This window comes from Suncus etruscus, chromosome 14, assembly GCF_024139225.1.
Source record: "Suncus etruscus isolate mSunEtr1 chromosome 14, mSunEtr1.pri.cur, whole genome shotgun sequence".
In the NCBI taxonomy this organism is placed as follows: domain Eukaryota; kingdom Metazoa; phylum Chordata; class Mammalia; order Eulipotyphla; family Soricidae; genus Suncus; species Suncus etruscus.
In genome coordinates, this window is record NC_064861.1 from 43,916,392 (window position 1) to 43,935,600 (window position 19,209).

The 19,209-nt window shown below is 44.3% G+C and overlaps 1 protein-coding gene across 1 annotated transcript in view; it reads left to right on the forward strand.

The window, feature by feature from the left end:
* HEATR3 (HEAT repeat containing 3) overlaps positions 1–19,209 on the forward strand; it is a 54,141-nt gene that overhangs the window by 14,915 nt on the left and 20,017 nt on the right. The window contains exons 5-10 of the mRNA XM_049786068.1: positions 1,016–1,125; positions 7,639–7,779; positions 10,060–10,337; positions 14,672–14,762; positions 14,869–15,026; positions 15,816–15,898. Of these exons, the coding sequence (XP_049642025.1) occupies positions 1,016–1,125; positions 7,639–7,779; positions 10,060–10,337; positions 14,672–14,762; positions 14,869–15,026; positions 15,816–15,898 (861 nt within the window). The remainder of the gene's footprint in view (positions 1–1,015; positions 1,126–7,638; positions 7,780–10,059; positions 10,338–14,671; positions 14,763–14,868; positions 15,027–15,815; positions 15,899–19,209) is intronic.

Below are 19,209 nucleotides of genomic sequence, written 5' to 3' on the forward strand. Positions count from 1 at the left end.
TCAATCCTGGTGGGGGGGGTTGGGGGAAGAAATAGATCCTTGCAGACTCGAGGGACCATATGGGATGCTGAGATTCAAACCACCGTCCTTCTGCATGCAAGGCAAACGCCGTATCTCCATGATACCTCTCCAGCCCCAAAGTAGGTTTTTTTACCCTTTAATTTTTTACTGTGGTATGTTAGAAAGAATAGTAAATTGGACCCAAGAAATTTAGTAATTGGAGCCTTACTTTTTTACTAACAAAATGTTCTCTTTAGACTTTACCTCTGAGAATCTCATTTTCTTCCTCTGTAAAAAGGAAAATTGAAATAAATGCTTCCTCAGATGTGCTCTCATTCTAACCATTGAAAATTGGCATCTGGGCCCGGAGAGATAGCACAGTGGCGTTTGCCTTGCAAGCAGCCGATCCAGGACCAAAGGTGGTTGGTTCAAATCCCGGTGTCCCATATGGTCCCCTGTGCCTGCCAGGAGCTATTTCTGAGCAGACAGCCAGGTGTAACCCCTGAGCACCGCTGGGTGTGGCCCAAAAACCAAAAAAAAAAAAAAAAAAAGAAAATTGGCATCTAATAATGGAGAAAAGAGTAGCTAAAAGAACCTACCTTTTATGATAAAAAAAAAAATGAAATTACAAGGGGCCGGAAGATAGATAGCACAGCCGTAGGGCTTTTGCCTTGCATGCTGCTGATCTAGGATGGTTGGTGGTTCGAATCCCAGCATCCCAAATGGTCCTCTGTGCCTGCCAGGAGCGGTTTCTGAGTGCAGAGCCAGGAATAGCCCCTGAGCATTGCTGGGCATGACTCCAAAATCCCCCTCCCAAAGAAATTACAGATAGGCAATTATTTTTCACATACAGTGAAATTGAGAGGGCACTAGTTTCTCTATAAAAATGGTGGGTATTTGACTCCAACTGTTTGATATTTTATAAAGCCTAATTTAAGATTTTATTAACTTGTGTGGTTGGTTTCTCAATGTTAAAATGTGAATAGTAAAACTCTTTTTTCCCCCTTCAATTTAGCGAATGCAGTAGTAGAGCAGTATCTATATTCAACAAAGAAGGGTGTCTGGAGATTGTATTAAAGTATTTAAGTAGGTTTTCCACCAATGTTGACCTGGCTATTTCAGTAGGTAAGTGAAGAAAGGTGATGATTTTAAAGTATGTGTGGCCTTATTAAAAACCTTTTATTCAGGCATAGATGTTTATTCCATAGAAGTTTTTAGCTGTATTTTTAAATGTATAGCTGAGAATACTGTTTGTTTTTGATTTTTAAAACTCTGTAGTTACTGAAATACTTTCCATATAACTCAGTTTTGTTTTTCACTCTTCAAAGGAAAGGAAAATTATGTGAACTTATATAGTTTTTAATGCATTATATTCGTAGAGCCTTTGTTTTTGTTTTTTGTTTGTTTGTTTTTGGGTCACACCCGGCAGTGCTCAGGGGTTACTCCTGGCTCTCTGCTCAGAAATCGCTCCTGGCAGGCTCTGGGGACCCCGTATGGGGTGCTAGGATTCAAACCACCATCCTTCTGCATGCAAGGCAAACGCCCTACCTCTGTGCTATTTCTCCGGCCCCACATTCTTAGAGCCTTGATTAAATCTTTTTTTTTTTGTTTTTGTTTTTGGGTCATACCCGCAGGCAGCGCTCAGGGGTTACTCCTGGCTCTACACTTAGAAATTGCTCCTGGCAGGCCGGGGGACCATGTGGGATGCCGGGATTCAAACCACCACCGTCCTTCTGCATGCAAGGCAAACGCCTTACCTCCATGCTATCTCTCTGGCCCCTTGATTATTTCTTGAAACTGTCATCTATTATTTGCTGAGAACAGTATCTCATAGCCGCGAAACCTATGAACCAAAGGTAAATGGAATCTAGATTTATTTAAATGACTTCTGTCATTAGCTCATGCATTTATCATAAAACTGACAGTCTTGGGTCTAGAAAGAACATATGCTTTGCATATAAGAGCTCACTTTCGTTCCCAGTAAGTACCACATTATCCTGAGAGCATTGCTGGGAGTAGCCCCTGAGCATTGTTGGGTGCCTTGACCTTACACCAAATACCTCTCAACATTCTGCCCAATTAATTGATAACTATGATGTTGTTTTTGTTTTCTGGCCATTCTCAGAGTTTACTCCAGACTCTGCACCCAGATCATTCCCAGGGAATCATATGAAATACTGGGGATCCAATCAGGGTCTGCCTGGTCCAAGGCATTGGCTCTACCAGCTGTACCATCTTTTCCAGCCACCAGTGGATACTTTGTTTCCTTTTTACTATATGTAGTTGTGACAAGGTTACAACACTGTTTCCAATAAATATTCTTTGGGGGGACTATTTACTTTTTGGGACCATACTCATTGGTGATTAGCTGCTACTCCCAGCTGGAGTTCAGGGGCTGCTTTTTTTATTTTTGCTTTTAGATCACACATGGTAGTTCTCAGGGCTTACTTTTGGCTCTTTGCTTAGGAATTATGCCTGATAATGCTCTGGGGACCAGGTGGGATGCCAGGGCAAGGCAAAAGCCCTACTCGCTGTTCCTGCTCAGGCCCTCCAATTTATAACTTTTCTTAAAGGTTTTTTGGTTTGGGGAGCCACACCCAATTGTGTGCAGGCGTTACTCCTGGCTTTTTACTCAGGAATCACTCCTGGTGGGCTCAGGAGAACCATATGAGATGTCAGGATCAAATCTGGGTCAGCTACCTGCAAGGCAAGCTCCTTACCCACAGTACTATCTCCCCCACCCCATTCATTTTTTTTTTTTTTATTGCCACACCTGGTGGTAGTTCGGGGTGACTCCTGGCTCTCTACACTCAGAAGTCACATCTGGGAGGCTCAGGGCGACTATAAGTGATGCAAGGGATCGAACATGGGTCAGCTGCGTGCAAGGCAAATGTCCTACCTGCTTTGCCATCACTCCAGCCCCACCCATCCATCATATTTAAAAGAAAATTGCACTTGTTTTTACACCTTTTTTGCCCACACCCAGTGGCACTCGGGTCACTCTTGGCTCTCCACTCAGAAATCACTTCTGGCAGGCTCAGGGGACCTTATGGGTTGCCCAGAATCGAACCCAGGTCTGACCCGGGTTTGGCTGCGTGCAAAGCAAATGCCCTAGCACTTTTCTATCTCTCCGCACTGTTTCTATGCCTTTTAATTTTTATTGTAGCCTTAAGTTTTTAGAATTTTTTGTTCGTTTTTGCTAGTGATCTTTTAGAATTACAGGAAAGTTTTTGTTTTGTGCCATTCCGGGAGGTGCTCGAGGGTTATTCCTGGCAGGCTCGGGGGGATGCAGGAGATCAAACCAGGGTCCTTCCCAGTTCATGATTTATAATACTATTAGTGATAGTTTTTGTATGTTGTATGTAGAAAAACTTCTACTAGTAGTCTCCTTAATGATTTTTTTTCCTTCATGATTTTTAAAACATATATTACTTTTGTTTCAAAATTTAAGCAAGGCTTACTACATATACTAAATTTCTGAGACTTCTGAATCCTCTGTTTTAATATGTCTCCTTTGAATTTGTACTTCTTTGCTTTGTTTCTTCTTTTGGGCCACACTCAATGATGCTCTGGCTGTGCACTCAGGAATTACTCCTGGCAGTGTTCTGGATACCAGGAATCCAAACCAGGCCAGCCGTGTGCAAGGCAAACCCCTACCTGCTGTGCTAGTCACTCCTGTGCCTGAAGGAAAGAGCAGAGGCTGTGAGCTGGGGTTTGAACTTAAGGCTTCATACATGTAAAACATGCTTGATCACTAAGTTGCAAACATTTATAATCTTGTTTGGTTTTGTTTTTGTCCCTATTTTGGGGCCACACCTGCCTGTGCTCAGGACTTACTCCTGTCTCAGCCCTAAGTGATCATTCCTAACGGGCTGTGGGATCATGTGGGATCAAGTCCAGGTCAGCTCTGTGGGAGGCAAATGTCCTACCTGCTGTACTATTACTCTGGCCCCCAGTAGGATATTATTTATTTTGGACCACACCTAGCAATGCTCAGAGGGGTTACTCCTTCCTCTTTACTCATCAGTTACTCCTGGCAGTGCTTGGAAGACCATATGGGATCCCAGCAATCAAACTTGGGTTGACTGTGCTAGCTTACTTGCTGTACTATCTTCTCCAGACTCCAGTACAATATTTTAAAGAAAACAAGTTTGGACTTAGTTTTTTTTGTGTGTGTGTGTGTGTGCTTTTAGAAGTCTCTTTCAGGGACGGAGAGATACGATAGACCTCATGAATAACTCTATTGCCTGTTGTGTGACCCAAAAAACTTAAAAAACAACCATTATTTTTTTTTTGTTTTTGCTTTTGGGCCACACCTGGTGATAACTCCTGGCTCTGCATTCAGAATTTACCACTGGCAAGCTCCGGGATCATATGGGATTCTAGGGATTGTCAGCTGCATGCAAAGCAAAGTCTCCCTACCAGCTATGTTTATACATTGTTTTGATGCAAAGATGTTAAGTATTAAATTTATCATTTGTCCATTAATATGTAATTAAACTTTTTTTGGGTCACACCTGGCAGCACTCAGGGGCTTCTCCTGGCTCTATGCTCAGAAATCGCCTCTGGCAGGCACAGGGGACCATATGGGGTGCCGGGATTCGAATCACCATCCTTCAGCATGAAAGGCAAACGCCTGGGGCCGGAGAGATAGCATGGAGGTAAGGCGTTTGCCTTTCATGCAGGAGGTCATCGGTTCGAATCCCTGCGCCCCATATGGTCCCCTGTGCCTGCCAGGAGCAATTTCTGAGCCTGGAGCTAGGAATAACCCCTGAGCACTGCCAGGTGTGACCCAAAAACCAAAAAAAAAAAAAAAAAAAAAAGAAAGGCAAATGCCTTACCTCCGTGCTATCTCCGGCCCCTGTAATTAAACTTTTTTAAAGGACAAGATAACTTGTTTTGGGGGACCTTACTCAGTGGTGCTCGGTTAGCCACTCTGCTGAGAGGCTACTCCCCATGGTGCTTGAGTCAAACCTGGCTTTCCATATGCCCATTGCACCCACATTACTTTTGTTTGGTAGCGTGAGAGGGATCATGACAGTGGATTGAGTGCAGGGCTGAGGATGCAATGCAGCTTTGGCTCTGTATGCTCGGGATAATCCAGGCCACTGTGGTGTGGTGCTTGGGGCTTCCAGAGCTACATCCAAGCAATGCTGGGGTACCATGTGGTGCCAAGGAAAGCAGCTCTATTTTTCGTTTTGTTTTGGTTTGGTTTTTGGGCCATACCCGGCATTGCCCAGGGGTTACTCCTGGCTGTCTGCTCAGAAATAGCTCCTGGCAGGCACGGGGGACCATATGGGACACTGGGATTCGAACCAACCACCTTTGGTCCTGGGTCGGCTGCTTGCAAGGCAAACGCCGCTGTGCTATCTCCGGGCCCAGCTCTATTTTTTTTTTTTTTTTTTTTTTTTTTTTTGGTTTTTGGGCCACACCCGGTGAAGCTCAGGGGTTACTCCTGGCTATGCGCTCAGAAGGCGCTCCTGGCTTGGGGGACCATATGGGACGCCAGGGGATGGAACCGCGGTCCGTCCTAGGCTAGCGCAGGTAAGGCAGGCACCTTACCTTTAGCGCCACCGCCCGGCCCCCCAGCTCTATTTTTTAAGGCTTGTTCCTTACTCTCTTTATTCTCTCTGCAGCTCTGCTTTATTTTTTTGGTTTTCTTTTTGGGCCACACCCTGCACACTCGGTTTACTTCTGGCTCTGTTCTCAGAAATTGCTCCTAGCAGGCTCTTGGACCATAGAGATTGCAGAAAACCAACCCTGGGTCCATCCTGGGGCAGCCACATGCAAGGCAAATGCCCCTGCTGCTCTGCTTTATTGTGTGGGTAGTGGGGACTAAGCGACAGTGCTCAGGCACTCTTCCTACTCTGTGATCTAGAGTTACCCTGCTGATTCTGGGATTGGAAAGCTGGTGAGCTGCCTAGAAGGTGAGCACTGTAGCTCCCTTACTATTGCTCCAGTCCATTTTTATTCTTAGAAAACTATTGTTTTACCAGAAATAGTTTTAGATTGCTGAAATTTTTGTTTTCGGGGGTTTACACCCAGTGGTGCTTAGGGATCTCCTCTTGGTGAGGCTCAGGAGACCTTACATGGTGCTGGAGATTGAACTGAGGTTGGCTGCAAGGCAAATGATTAACCCCTGTATCTGGTGCAAAGTTTATATTGTGTTTAGAGAAAACTGCAGTGCCCTGAAACAGACTTGTTCTTAAAAACTTGATTAAGAATGACTAGTGTATGGGCCCGGAGAGATAGCACAGCAGTGTTTGCCTTGCAAGCAGCTGATCCAGGACCAAAGGTGGTTGGTTCGAATCCCGAATCCTGGTGTCCCATATGGTCCCCCGTGCCTGCCAGGAGCTATTTCTGAGCAGACAGCCAGGAGTAACCCCTGAGCACTGCTGGGTGTGGCCCAAAAACCAAAAAAAAAAAAAAAAAGAATGACTAGTGTGGGGCCGGAGAGATAGCATGGAGGTAAGGTGTTTGCCTTTCATGCAGAAGGTCATTGGTTCAAATCCCAGCATCCCATATGGCGCGGCCCCCCCCCCCCCAGCCTGCCAGGAGCTATTTCTGAGCATGGAGCCAGGAGTAACCCCTGAGCACTTCTGGGTGTGACCCCCCCCCCCCCAAAAAAAACAAAACAAAAAAAATGACTAGTGTTTGGTTCAGAGGTTGTTTGTAACTGATTCTCAGTAACAGAAATTGACACTAAATGTTTACAAATGTTTACTATAATTCTACTTTGCCGTATTATTTAAAGCCCTTTTAATTGTATTTTTTATAAAAATGCAGTTTTAAGGGCCAGGGTGTTAGTACAATGGATAGAGTGTCTGCTGTGTGGCCCATCCAGTTAGTTCTCTGGCACCCCATTTGGATTCACAAGCCTGCCAGGAATAATTCCTGAATGCGGAGCCTGGAGTTCCAGCTGAGCACCACCAGGTGTGGCCCCAAAACAAAACAGCTGTAGTTCTGGGGAATAGAGAGATAGTTTAGGGGTTAGTGTATTGACATTGTATTAGCTGACCTTGTTTGATTCCTGCATCTTATGGCCATCCCAGCATCACTTGGAGGCCTTGGAAGCCTCCAAGCAGCTCTAGGGTGCTAAGTAGCTCTGCAGCCTCAGGCCTAAGCATTGGAAACTGGTTGGCTGGTCATGGCAGGTAGTACTCTACCTTCAGAGCACCTTGATCAGCTTCTCAGAAGCCAAGGAAACAAAAATGATACGGTTCTGCAAAGGTTTAGAAATGAAGAAAAGGGCTGGAGCAATAGCACAGTGGTAGGGCAGCTGTCTTGCATGCGTCCAACCCCGACTGCCCGACTGACCCCAGTTTAATTCCCATCATCTTATATGTTCCATCCGTGTGTTCCCCCCCCCCCCCCAGCTTCTGAGCATAGAGCCAGCAGTAATCCCATTGTGCCACTGCTGGGTGTGATCCAAACAAAAGGGAAAGAAATGAAGAAAAAAGATCTTTTGGGAAGCCTCATTTGCATGTGGCTTCCTTGAAGTACCCATATAGCATACAATAGTTCTGTGTATCTGTGTATCTGTTGTCAAGATGCAAATGTGTTTTGATGGTTTAAATTGGTATAAATTATCCTAGCAGGACTTTCTCCTAAATATTTTTTTAAAATTTTGTATTTTAGCCTATTGTTTGCAGACGGTGACTGAAGATAACCCAGAGCTGCTAAAATCTTTCAGTGCCCCAGCACTGCAGGTGCTGGAGTCAGCAATGCTTTGTCCTGTCACGTCCATGGAGCACATTCTCTTGAAGACTTTAGTGGCAGGTACTGTGTAAGTGGAATCATAGAATATTTTTCTGTATGGAAGTGGCTTACTTCACTGAACCTAATGTCCTGAAGGTCCATCCATGTTGTGGTATGTAACCTTTCAAAGGCTGAATAATATCTTATAGTTTTCTTTCTTTTTTTTTTTTTTTTTTTTTTGTGGTTTTTGGATCACACCCGGCAGTGCTCAGGGGTTACTCCTGGCTTCATGCTCAGAAATTGCTCCTGGCAGGCACGGGGGACCATATGGGACGCCGGGATTTGAACCGATGACCTTCTGCATGAAAGGCAAACACCTTACCTCCATGCTATCTCTCCGGCCTCTTATAGTTTTCTTTTTAATTTTTTAATATCTTTTTCTTTTTGTTTGTTTGTTTGGTTTCGGTCACACTGGATGATGCTTAAGGTTTACTTCTGGCTCTGGAGCTCCAATTGGACTTGAGAACCATATAGGGTGCTGGGAATTTAATCTGAGTTGGCCACTTGCAAGGCAAGCACCCTATTATTGTTCTGGCTCCACTAGCAGGAAATGTCCTAAGAAATGCTTTGTTGGGCCCGGAGAGATAACACAGTGGCGTTTGCCTTGCAAGCAGCCGATCCAGGACCAAAGGTGGTTGGTTCGAATCCCTGTGTTCCATATGGTCCCCCATGTCTGCCAGGAGTTATTTCTGAGCAGACAGCCAGGAGTAACCCCTGAGCCCCACCGGGTGTGGCCCAAAAAAAAAAGAAATGCTTTGTTGGGCAATTTTATACTTGTTTCTTTCTTTTTTCTTTCTCTCTCTTTTTTTGTTTTTCGGTCACACCTAGTGGTGCTCAGGGGTTATTTCTGGCTCTATGCTCAGAAAATTGCTCCTGGCAGACTCGGGAGACTGTATGGGATGCGGGGGGGGGGTTGAACCCGAGTTGGCCACATGCAAGATAAATACCATACTCAATGTGCAAATGCCCTATTCACTGGCCGATTTTGTACTTCTGTAAATGTCAGAGAATTAATAAACAACACACATAGGCTGTAGTTAGTTGAACTTCTGTTGCACGTAAAAACCACTCATCATTGGGGCCGGAGAGATAGCATGGAGGTAGGCATTTACTTTGCATGCAGAAAGACAGTAGTTCGAATCCCGGCATCCCATATGGTCTCCTGAGCCTGCCAGGAGTGATTTCTGAGTGTAGAGCCAAGAGTAGTAGCCCCTGAGTGCCGCTGGGTGTGACCCCCCCAAAAAAAAAAAAAAAAGCACTCATCATCGACTACCACAAACCACTTTTTTTTTTTTTTCATAAACCACTTTTTAATCTGTTTACTTGAGGACAAACGATGCAGTTTTCTTCCACAGTTTGACTACAAATAAAACTGCTATGGCTATGGGTGTAAAAATACCGGTTGAATTCCTGCTTTCAGGGTTTTTTTTTTTGTTTTTGGGCCACACCTGTTTGACACTCAGGGGTTACTCCTGGCTATGTGCTCAGAAATCACCCCTGGCTTGGGGAGACCATATGGGACGCTGGGGGATTGAACCGCAGTCCGTCCTACGCTAGCGCTTGCAAGGCAGACACCTTACCTCTAGCACCACCTTCCCAGCCCCCTGCTTTCAGTTTTTTTAGTTTTTACTACTTAGGAAGTATCTTTATAGTCACTAAAAAAATATTAGTCTTGGGGCCAGAGAGATAGCATGGAGGTGGGGCATTTGCCTTGCATGTAGAAGGACGGTGGTTCCAATCCCAGCATCCCATATGGTCCCCCCGAGCCTGCCAGGGCCGATTTCTGACTGTAGAGCCAGGAGTAACCCCTGAGTGCTGCTGGGTGTGACCCAAAAACCAAAAAAAAAAAAAAATTAGTATTAACTACTTAGTTGTAGTTCCTGTTCTCTTGATAAGCAAAAGATCAAGCACCTGCTTTCTAGCTGTATGTGGAATCTTGGAAGTTTAGTACATTTCATTCCACACTTGGAATATAAAAGGTTGCTTAAAAAAGCAGCTCGGGTTAAGATGAAAGAAGACGAAGTAACTGAATGTGTCATTTCAAAAGAAACTTGATGAGTGTTATCATTGTTTCTTGGTGCTGTATCAGAGAAGAGCATTGTCATTGGATGAGAGTTGATTATGAGGGGTTGTCATACAGGAAAACTCTTAATGGAATTTGAACAAAGGCAGTGGGGTCCGGATGCTTTTATTTTGTGTTTTGAAATGAACACCAGTGAGCTTTCACAATCATTCTTGTGAAAACTGTACTTACTAATAGATTTCACAGGCGATTTCTTTGTTCTTTTGCTCCCTTCCCAGGCACAGTTTGGAATGTAAAAGACATTATTCCATCCAAAAGCCAGGCAGAAATCATAAATGCCATACTGAAGATTTTGTCAGAAGTCTTGGAAATGGATGCTGGCAGAGTGGTCATTCAAATGAAGGAGGCCGAGACCCAGAGACTGAAAGCTGCTGCCGAGACTGAGGAGATGATGGAAAATGCTAATAATGCCGGAGTGGTGGAGGATGATGAAATGGAGGGAGTTCCTCATAAGAGAAAAGTCAGAAGGAAGACTTTCATTTCAGATTTACTTCCAGTGAGTCCATTAATGCTTTCAGACAGGGGCTATTTTCTTTTATATTTTCTTTTTTTTTTTAGCAGGGGGTGGGTCACACCTGGCAGCGCTCAGGGGTTTCTCTTGACTTTACACTCAGGAATCACCCCCTGCAGGCTTGGGGGACTATATGGGATGCCAGGATTTGAGCCACCATTCTTCTGCATGCAAGGCAAACACCTTACCTCCATGCTATCTCTTTGGCCCCTTGAGTTACTTCTGGCTATGCCATTCCTGGCTTGGGGGACCATATGGGTTGCCCTGGGTCGAACTGAGGTCCATCCTGGGTCAGCCGTGTGCAAGGCAAATGCCCTACCACTGTGCTATCACTTTGGCCCCTCTTTTATATTTTCTTCAGTTTCCAATCTGGTGGCACTTGGGTTACTCCTTGGCTCTGTGCTCAGAAATTACTCCTTACAGGAATGGAGGATCATATGGGATGCCAGGAATCGGATCCATTGGCTGTGTATAAGGCAAATGCCCTACCCACTGTACTATCGCCTCGGCCACAACCATATATATGGTCCTTTGAAACCTGCCTGGAATGATCCCAGAATAAGCACTGAGCAGCACTATTTGTGGCCCCCAAACCAAGAACAAAGCAAGTTATTAAAGTATTTTAGTTAGAATTATTTCACCACTCCCATGAATTAAATGTAAGGTATTGTGTTAAGTGCTAGGGTGAATAAAAATAATGAGAAGTTTGTTTTGTCCTTAAATTGCTTGTAAATCACATAGTGACTTAATAATCTGGTTTGAAGCTGTGGTTCACTTGTAGAGAACAGCTTTGTATGTTTGAGGCCCAGAGTTCAATCCCTGAGACCACATACAAAATTTTTTTTTAAATCTGGTTAGTGATAAAGCAATATTTCTCAGGCAACATGCCTTGGGCTCAGTTCCTGAGCATACCTCCACACACAGATATACATATAATAAATGCTTTGGTGCAGATGAAAACAGGCAAATTTTGCTTTTTGTTAGATCAGATCTTGTGGATCAGAATGGGTTGATTTTAAGTCAGTAAAGAGAAATAGATGAAGACATGGTATGTGCAATCTCATCCTTCCAAAAAAGTGTTGTTTGTTGTGTAACCTCTAGAAATATCTCTGTAAGCCATCAAATGAAGAGCAGGTTATATGATGTAGGTGTTCTTATCTCATAAAACCAGAAGTAGATGCTAAACTGGGCTGTCAGGCTAAAATTCCTGAATACTTAAGTATCTTAAATCCTTTGCTGGAAATCGGGAAATAGCACTTAAGTGGAAGTTGTTAAGTTTAAGGTAAAAGTTGGGGCCGGATCGAAGGTGGAAGCAGTAGGTGTCTGCCTTGCATGTGCTAGCCTAGGACGGACCATGGTTTGATCCCCCCCATGCCTGCAAGGAGCGATTTCTGAGCTCATAGCTAGGAGTAACCCCTGAGCGTCACTGGGTGTGGCCCAAAAAAATAAAAGACTAAGGTAAAAGTACTACTATTGGGAAAAAAATTTAATTCTAACTGTTATTTGGAAGTGGTTTTTTTTTTTTTTTTTTTCTGTTTTGTTTTTGGACCACACTTGGTGATGCTTAGGGGTTATTCCTCGCCCAACATGCAGGACTTACTACTGTCAGTGATCGAGGGAACATATGGAATGCTGGGTATTGAACCCAAGTTAGCTGCATTCAAGGCAAACACTCTATTTGCTCTACTATTGATTTGGTCCCTGGAGATTTTTATTTTTTTATTTATTTTTTAATTGTTTTTTGGGTCACACCTTGCAGTGCTCAATGGTTACTCCTGGGTCTGCTCTCAGAAATCGTTCCTGGCAGGCATGGGGGACCATATGGGATGCCAGAATTTGAACCACCATCTGTTCTGGATCAGCTGCATGCAAGGCAAATGCCCTATTTCTGTGCTCTCTCTCTGGCCCCATAAAATAGATTTTTTTTTTGTTTGTTTTTTTTTTGTTTTTGGGCCACATCTAAAAAGGTCACACTTGGTGACACTCAGGGGTTATTCCTGGCTATGTGCTCAGAAATTGCTCCTGGCTTTTGGGACCATATGGGATGCCAGGAAATTGAACCGAGGTCCGTCATTTGTCAGCTGTGTGCAAGGTACATGCCATACCGCTGCGCTATTCTCTGGCCCCAAGATAGAGGTGGTGTTGTTTTTGTTATTGCTTTTTTTTGGGTCACACCCGGCAGCGCACAGGTTACTCCTGGCTCCACGCTCAGAAATTGCTCAGGGGACCATATGGGATGCTGGGATTCAAACCACCGTCCTTCTGCATGCAAGGCAAATGCCTACCTCCATGCTATTTCTCCAGCCCTCAAGATAGTTTACTCACAACAGAAGCTTGCTTTTCAAAGACTGTTAACATGCTGGTCAGTTCAGCCACTGTTTGAAGGCCAGTGGGGTGCTAGACATCATGGAGATCATGGAGATATGTGTCCAGAATATAAATCAGCCAGCTTTGGTCTTGCACAGTACTCAGTGGCTTTGTGCAACTGTTTTAGAATCCAAGTTAGGATTGCATTAATTGCATCCCTTAACATAAGGTCGAGACACAGGGTGTAAAGAAAGAACCAATCCACTTTTTCTTTTTTTTTAACATGCAAATGTAGAGTACTCTACCCAACTTTCATGGCTATCAGTGATCTGATTATAGTCTGCTTCCTTTCACCTATTTTCTCATCTACTCTCTCCAGCTCTTGGAATAGTTTGAAACAAATCTCAGATGTCATAACATTTCATCTAGAGTGGATTTTTTTTTTTGGGTCAACTTGGTAATGAAAAACAGGGAAATGGTCTGAGCAAGAGTTATATAAAGAGGGCTGGAGAGACAGCACAGCGGTAAGGCATTTGCCTTGCATACAGAAGGACAGTGGTTCAAGTCCTGGCATCCTATATGGTCTCCCGAGCCTGCCGGGGCCGATTTCTGAACATAGAACCAGGAGTAACCCCTGAGCGCTGGCGGGTGTGACCCAAAAACCAGAAATAAAAGAAAAAGTTATATAAAGAATTGAAACATTATAACAGTACTGGTAATTTAGATCTTTGTACTTTTTAATTTTTTTCTTTTTGCGGGGCTATGGATTTAGAACCTTGGCTTCCTTCCATTCATGCAGTGTGTGCTCCTTTAGCTCTTCATACATCAATAAAAATATAAATGGTGGGCAAAGAGATATTACAGGTGTTAAGGCACTTGATTTTTGTATGACAGAGCCTGATTTGATTCCCAACACTATATTGGACTTTTTAGTACCACCAGTTAAGATATAAAAATGTAACTCAGAGAAAATAAATTTGATCTGCTTTTTAAAATCTGATGCTGAACTTATAGTGGTTTTCTTTCTTTTTTTTTTTTTTTTTTTGGTTCACATCTGGTGGTGTTCAGGTTTTCTCAGACTTTGTGCTCAGGGATCATTTCTTTTTTGGGGCCACACCCGGCGTTGCTCAGGGGTTACTCCTGGCTGTCTGCTCAGAAATAGCTCCTGGCAGGCACGGGGGACATATGGGACACCGGGATTCGAACCAACCACCTTTGGTCCTGGATCGGCTGCTTGTAAGGCAAACGCCGCTGTGCTATCTCTCCGGGCCCTCAGGAAAATGTTTTAGTAGCTAAAAGCAAGCTTGTTGTGTAGGAGTGTCTGGTGCCCAAAAGCAAGTCTTAGTTTACTGAGCCACTTCTTTTGTTTGTTTGTTTTGTGTTTGGGCCACATCTAGTGGCGCTCAGGGGTTACTTCTGGCTCTGTGCTCAGAAATCACTCCTGGCAGGCTTGGGGGACCATATGGGATGCTGGGATAGAACCCAGGTCAATAGCATTCAAGGCCTACCACTGTGCTATCACTTTGGCCCCTGAAATGAAGTTTCAGGATGAATTAAGTTTAGAATTTCTGAATCTCTTTTCTCCCCTCACTAAGCAGCACTTAGAATAACAGTGAAGATAGATGGATACCCAGTTAACAGGGCAGGATCCACTGTGCCAAGAGAAATCAATGGGTGTGTACCTCTAGAATTTTTATTATTGTTCTTGTTGTTCTTGGACCACACCCAGTGATATTCAGGGCTTACTCCTGGCTATGTAGCCAGGAATCACTCCTGGTGATGCTCTGGGGACTATATTAGATGCCAAGGATTGAACTTGGCTATGCCACACACAGGCAAACATCCTACCTGTTCCTGCCCCAACTTCCAGCATTTTTTGACTTCTTGGCTGTCCACTCCATCCCCATGTGTGCTTAAGTCCAAGTGTTAAAAAATAAACCACCTTGTAGGCTCTAAGGAAATTCATGCGAAAATGTTTCTCAGACTCAGTTTGTTTATTTGTTTTTTTTAAGACCACTGACACAGAACTGAGAGAAGCTATAGCATTGCTGACAGCCCAGCAGACTGCTCTGGAAATTATTGTCAACTTGTGTTGCAGTGAAGGTTTGTAATTGTTCACATTTACACACTCTCCTCCTGAACTGAGAGGGCTGCTTCCATGAGGATTTTCTGAAACATTCCATTTATATTTGGGTCACACTCTTCCCAGATCCCTCCGATGATGAATGGGATGAACTTTCCAGCAGTGATGAAAGTGATTCTTTTATGGAGAACTCCATCAGTGATTTTGGGGGCCAGCTGCTATCTCCCCTTTGCCTTTCCCATGAAATTCACACTGCTCTCACTCACTACCTCATCCCAAAGATGGTAATCTATTTTAATTCTCGGTTCTTTAGGAAGCAATGGGAAGGGTCTAAGAAAGTAAGTGGGCCAGAGTGTTAATACAGTGGGGTATGATGCTTGCCTTGGACGTGGCCAACTTGGATTTGATCCCTAGCACCCATATGGATCCTCAAGCGAGTCAGAGTAATCTGTGAGTACAGACTCAGGAGTAACCCCTGAGCATGTGGCCAAAAACCTTAAAAAAGAAAAAGCAGGGTACTGGCGAGGTGGCGCTAGAGGTAAGGTGTCTGCCTTGCAAGTGCTAGCCAAGGATCAGGACCACAATTTGATCCCCTGGTGTCCCATATGGTCCCCCCAAGCCAGGGGCAATTTCTGAGCACTTAGCCAGGAGTAACCCCTGAGCATCAAATGGGTGTGGCCCGAGAAAACAAAAACAAACAAACAAACAAACAAAAAGAAAAAGCAGGCCATTAATTGGAGCTGGAGATAGTACAGAAGGAAAGGCACTTGTCTTTCATTGGGGGGGGTCACACAGGACTATATGGATCCTTGAGGAAGCCTGGAATAAGCTCTGAGCACAGCTGGATGTGCTTTTAAAAACCTTAAAAAAATCTATTTTGCTTGCAAAAGAACTAAATTCTTATTTGCCCAGTATAGGTATTTACTGTATTTGGGAAATAAAGAATAAACTTTACTGGAAGTAGAATAAAAATACCTTAACCTATAGGTAATATGTTATACTTTTATGAGGGGATCATGTTTAAAATGAGTGCTTACTTTAACCTTTGTTTTACTGCCTCTATAAAAATCTAGATATTTGAGAAAACTGCCTTTCCAGACAGCACTGCAGTTGACCTTTGTTCTAGGCATCCCACTTGGAAACCTTTGATTAGAAAGTGAGTACATTTCTATTTATAAATATTTTGTCATTATGTTATTATAAGAACCATAGACTGTCAAATAGGAGATGCTGACTCCCTCCTAAGACTCAATCTGTTCCTTGTGTCTGTTACCTGGAAAGCTGTTTGCACGTAACACGTGTGCTAGGATGTGGTACTGTGCGTTGTATGTGAATGTTCATAGTTTCCTCAACCTGGTAGCAACCTGTGTCCTTCAGTGGTGGAATTGATGAATGTTGACATATTCCAGCAGTAGGACACAAAGAGCAATTCTTAAAAATAGGGTGGGATGGGGCCTGAGAGATAGCACAGCAGTAGGGTGTTGTTAACCTTGCATGAGGCCGACCTTGGATGGACTCAGATTCGATTCCCAGCATCCTATTTGGTACCCAGGCCTGCCAGGAGTGATTTCTGAGCATAGAACCAGGAGTAACTACTGAGCACTGCTGGGTAGGACCCCCCACACACACCAAAAAAGAAAGGGGGGGTGGATGGGAGTGAGAGTATAGTGGGTAGGCTTTGGCCTTGTATGTGGCCAACCTGGGTTCAATCCCTCAGTATTGCTAGGTGTGACCGAAAAAACAACCAAACAAGCAGAAATGCAGAACTATTAAAACATGGACAAGACTTAAAAACATTAAGCCAAATATATACATACTGAAGTTTCTTTTTGTTTGTTTTTTTGGGTTAGGGGAGGGTCCCACACCTAGCGTTGCTCAGGAGTTACTTCTGGCTCTGAGCTCAGAAATTGCTCCTGGCAGGCTCAGGAAACCATATGGGATGCCAGCAATTGAACCTGGTCTGTCCTAGGTCAGCCACATGCAAGGCAAACACATTACTGCTATGCTATCTCTCCAGCCCACATGTTGAGGTTTCTGTTTTCAGAAATCTCAAAAACATGCAGTCCTGTGGCTAGAACAATAGTGGATTGGGCATTGCCCTGTACACAGCTAGCCTGGGTTCTATCTCCACCAACCGATATTGTCCCACAAGCACTATCAGGAGTAATTCCTGAGTATAGAGCTACGAGTAACCCTTGAGTATCTATAAGCATTACCCCCGGGCCCGGAGAGATAGCACAGCGGCGTTTGCCTTGCAAGCAGCCGATCAGGACCAAAGGTGGTTGGTTCGAATCCCGGTGTCCCATAAGGTCCCCCGTGCCTGCCAGGAGCTATTTCTGAGCAGAAAGCCAGGAGTAACCCCTGAGCACCACCGGGTGTGGCCCAAAAACCAAAAAAAAAAAAAAAACATTACCCCTCTCCTATTTAAAAAACAGATAATGTGGGGTCCGGAGAGATAGCATGGAGGTAAGGCATTTGCCTTGTATGTAGAAGGATGGTGGTTCGAATCCCAGCATCCCATATGGTCCCCCGTGCCTGCCAGGAGTAACGCCTGAGCACAGCTGGGTCTGACCCAAAAACAAACAAAAACAGATAATGTGGGCTGGAGAGATAGCACAGGGATAGGTGTTTGCCTTGCATGCAGCTGACCCAGAAAGGGTGATGGTTCAAATCCCAGTATCCCATATGGTTCCCTGTGCCTGCCAGGAGCAATTTCTGAGCACAGAGCCAGGAGTAACTCCTGAGTGCTGCTGGGTGTGACCCAAAAACCAGAACAAAAAGAAAAAACAAAAATCCTGAGAGGGGCATGGAGGTAAGGCATTTGCCTTGTATCCAGAAGGATGGTGGTTCAAATTCCGAGCCTGCCAGGAGCGATTTCTGAGTGTGGAGCCAAGAGTAACTCCTGAGCACAGCCGGGTGTGACCCAAAAACAAAACAAAACAAAACAAAAAACAAAAACAAAAACAAAAAAAACCCCTTAGAGATAGCACAGCAGTAGAGCGTTTGCCTTGCACGCAGCCATCAGGTCTGAGGGTGGTTTGAATCCCAGCATTCCATATGGTTCCCTGTGTCTGCCAGGGGTGATTTCTGAGCACAGAGCCAAGAATAGCCTGAGCACTGCCAGTGTGACCCAAAAAAACAAGCAAACAAACAAACAAAAAAAAAACAAAAACATATAATGCTAAATTGTTCTGTTTTCCTATATAAAGTTGGTTGAGAAATGATTAGATATACAAACTTCCTAGAGAAAAGCAAGGAAATGCTACTATGGAAGTGTGGGTAGTGGTAGCCTACAGGGCTGTAGGAGGAGTTTAGAATAGACTGTTCATGTCTGTCTGGGTGCATGGATGTTTGCTTTCTTGTGTGTGGGGGTTGGGCCACACCCAGCAATGTTCAGGGGTTACTCCTGGCTCTGCACTCAAGAATTATTCCTAGTGAGTTCAGGGAATCATGAGATGAACCTGGGTAGGCCAGGTACAAGGCAAATATTCTTCCCACTATTTCATTGTTCCAGCCTCCCAAATTATTTCTCAGATTCTGTAAATGTGTTGAATACTTTATAATATGTCATATTTCACATTTTGGAATAATTTTGCAGATGCAGCTGTGAGTAGAAAATTCTTCTAAATCAGATCCCTATTGATGCATTTATGAATTGTGTCTCAGTGGCCTTGAGTTCTCAGCAGATTGATTTAATATAGATGAAGTGTTTGTTATAAGGTTTGTTGCTAAGCTGGAGCAGTAGTAAAGAGGGCCTAAAGTGGGGCCTGGAGAGATAGCACAGCGGTGTTTGTCTTGCAAGCAGCTGATCCAGGACCAAAGGTGGTTGGTTCGAATCCTGGTGTCCCTTATGGTCCCCCGTGCCTACTAGGAGCTATTTCTGAGCAGACAGCCAGGAGTAACCCCTGAGCATTGGGTGTGACCCAAAACTCCCCCCCCCCCAAAAAAAAAAAGGAGGCCCTAATGTTTTCCTTGCATACATCTAACCCAGCTTTGATCTCTGGAATACTATAGGATCCCTCTAAGGCAGGGGTCTCAAACTTACGGCCCATGGGCCATTTGCGGCCCTCCGTACAACATTTTGTGGCCCGAGGCCAGCCTTCAAATTTTGCCTCCTGCAGCCCCCAGGTAAATTGAGTTTGAGACCCCTGCTCTAAGCCTTGCCAGAAGTTAGCCCTGAGTACTTTGGTGTGGTCAAAAAAACCCAAAAGATTTTGGGGCCAGTTTAGTGTTGCATCTGCCTTGCTAGTGCAAGCCTAGGATGGACTGAAGTTCTATCCCCCGGCGTCCCATATGGTCCCCAAAGCCAGGAGTAACCCCTGAGTGGCACTGGGTGTGGCCTAAAAACCAAACACACACACACACACACACACACACACACACAAGATTTTTTGCTAGCTGCCATTGACCTCTTGCTGACAAAACTTTTTCTCAGGGTAAAGTTTATGATGCATTATCTTTTTCTTT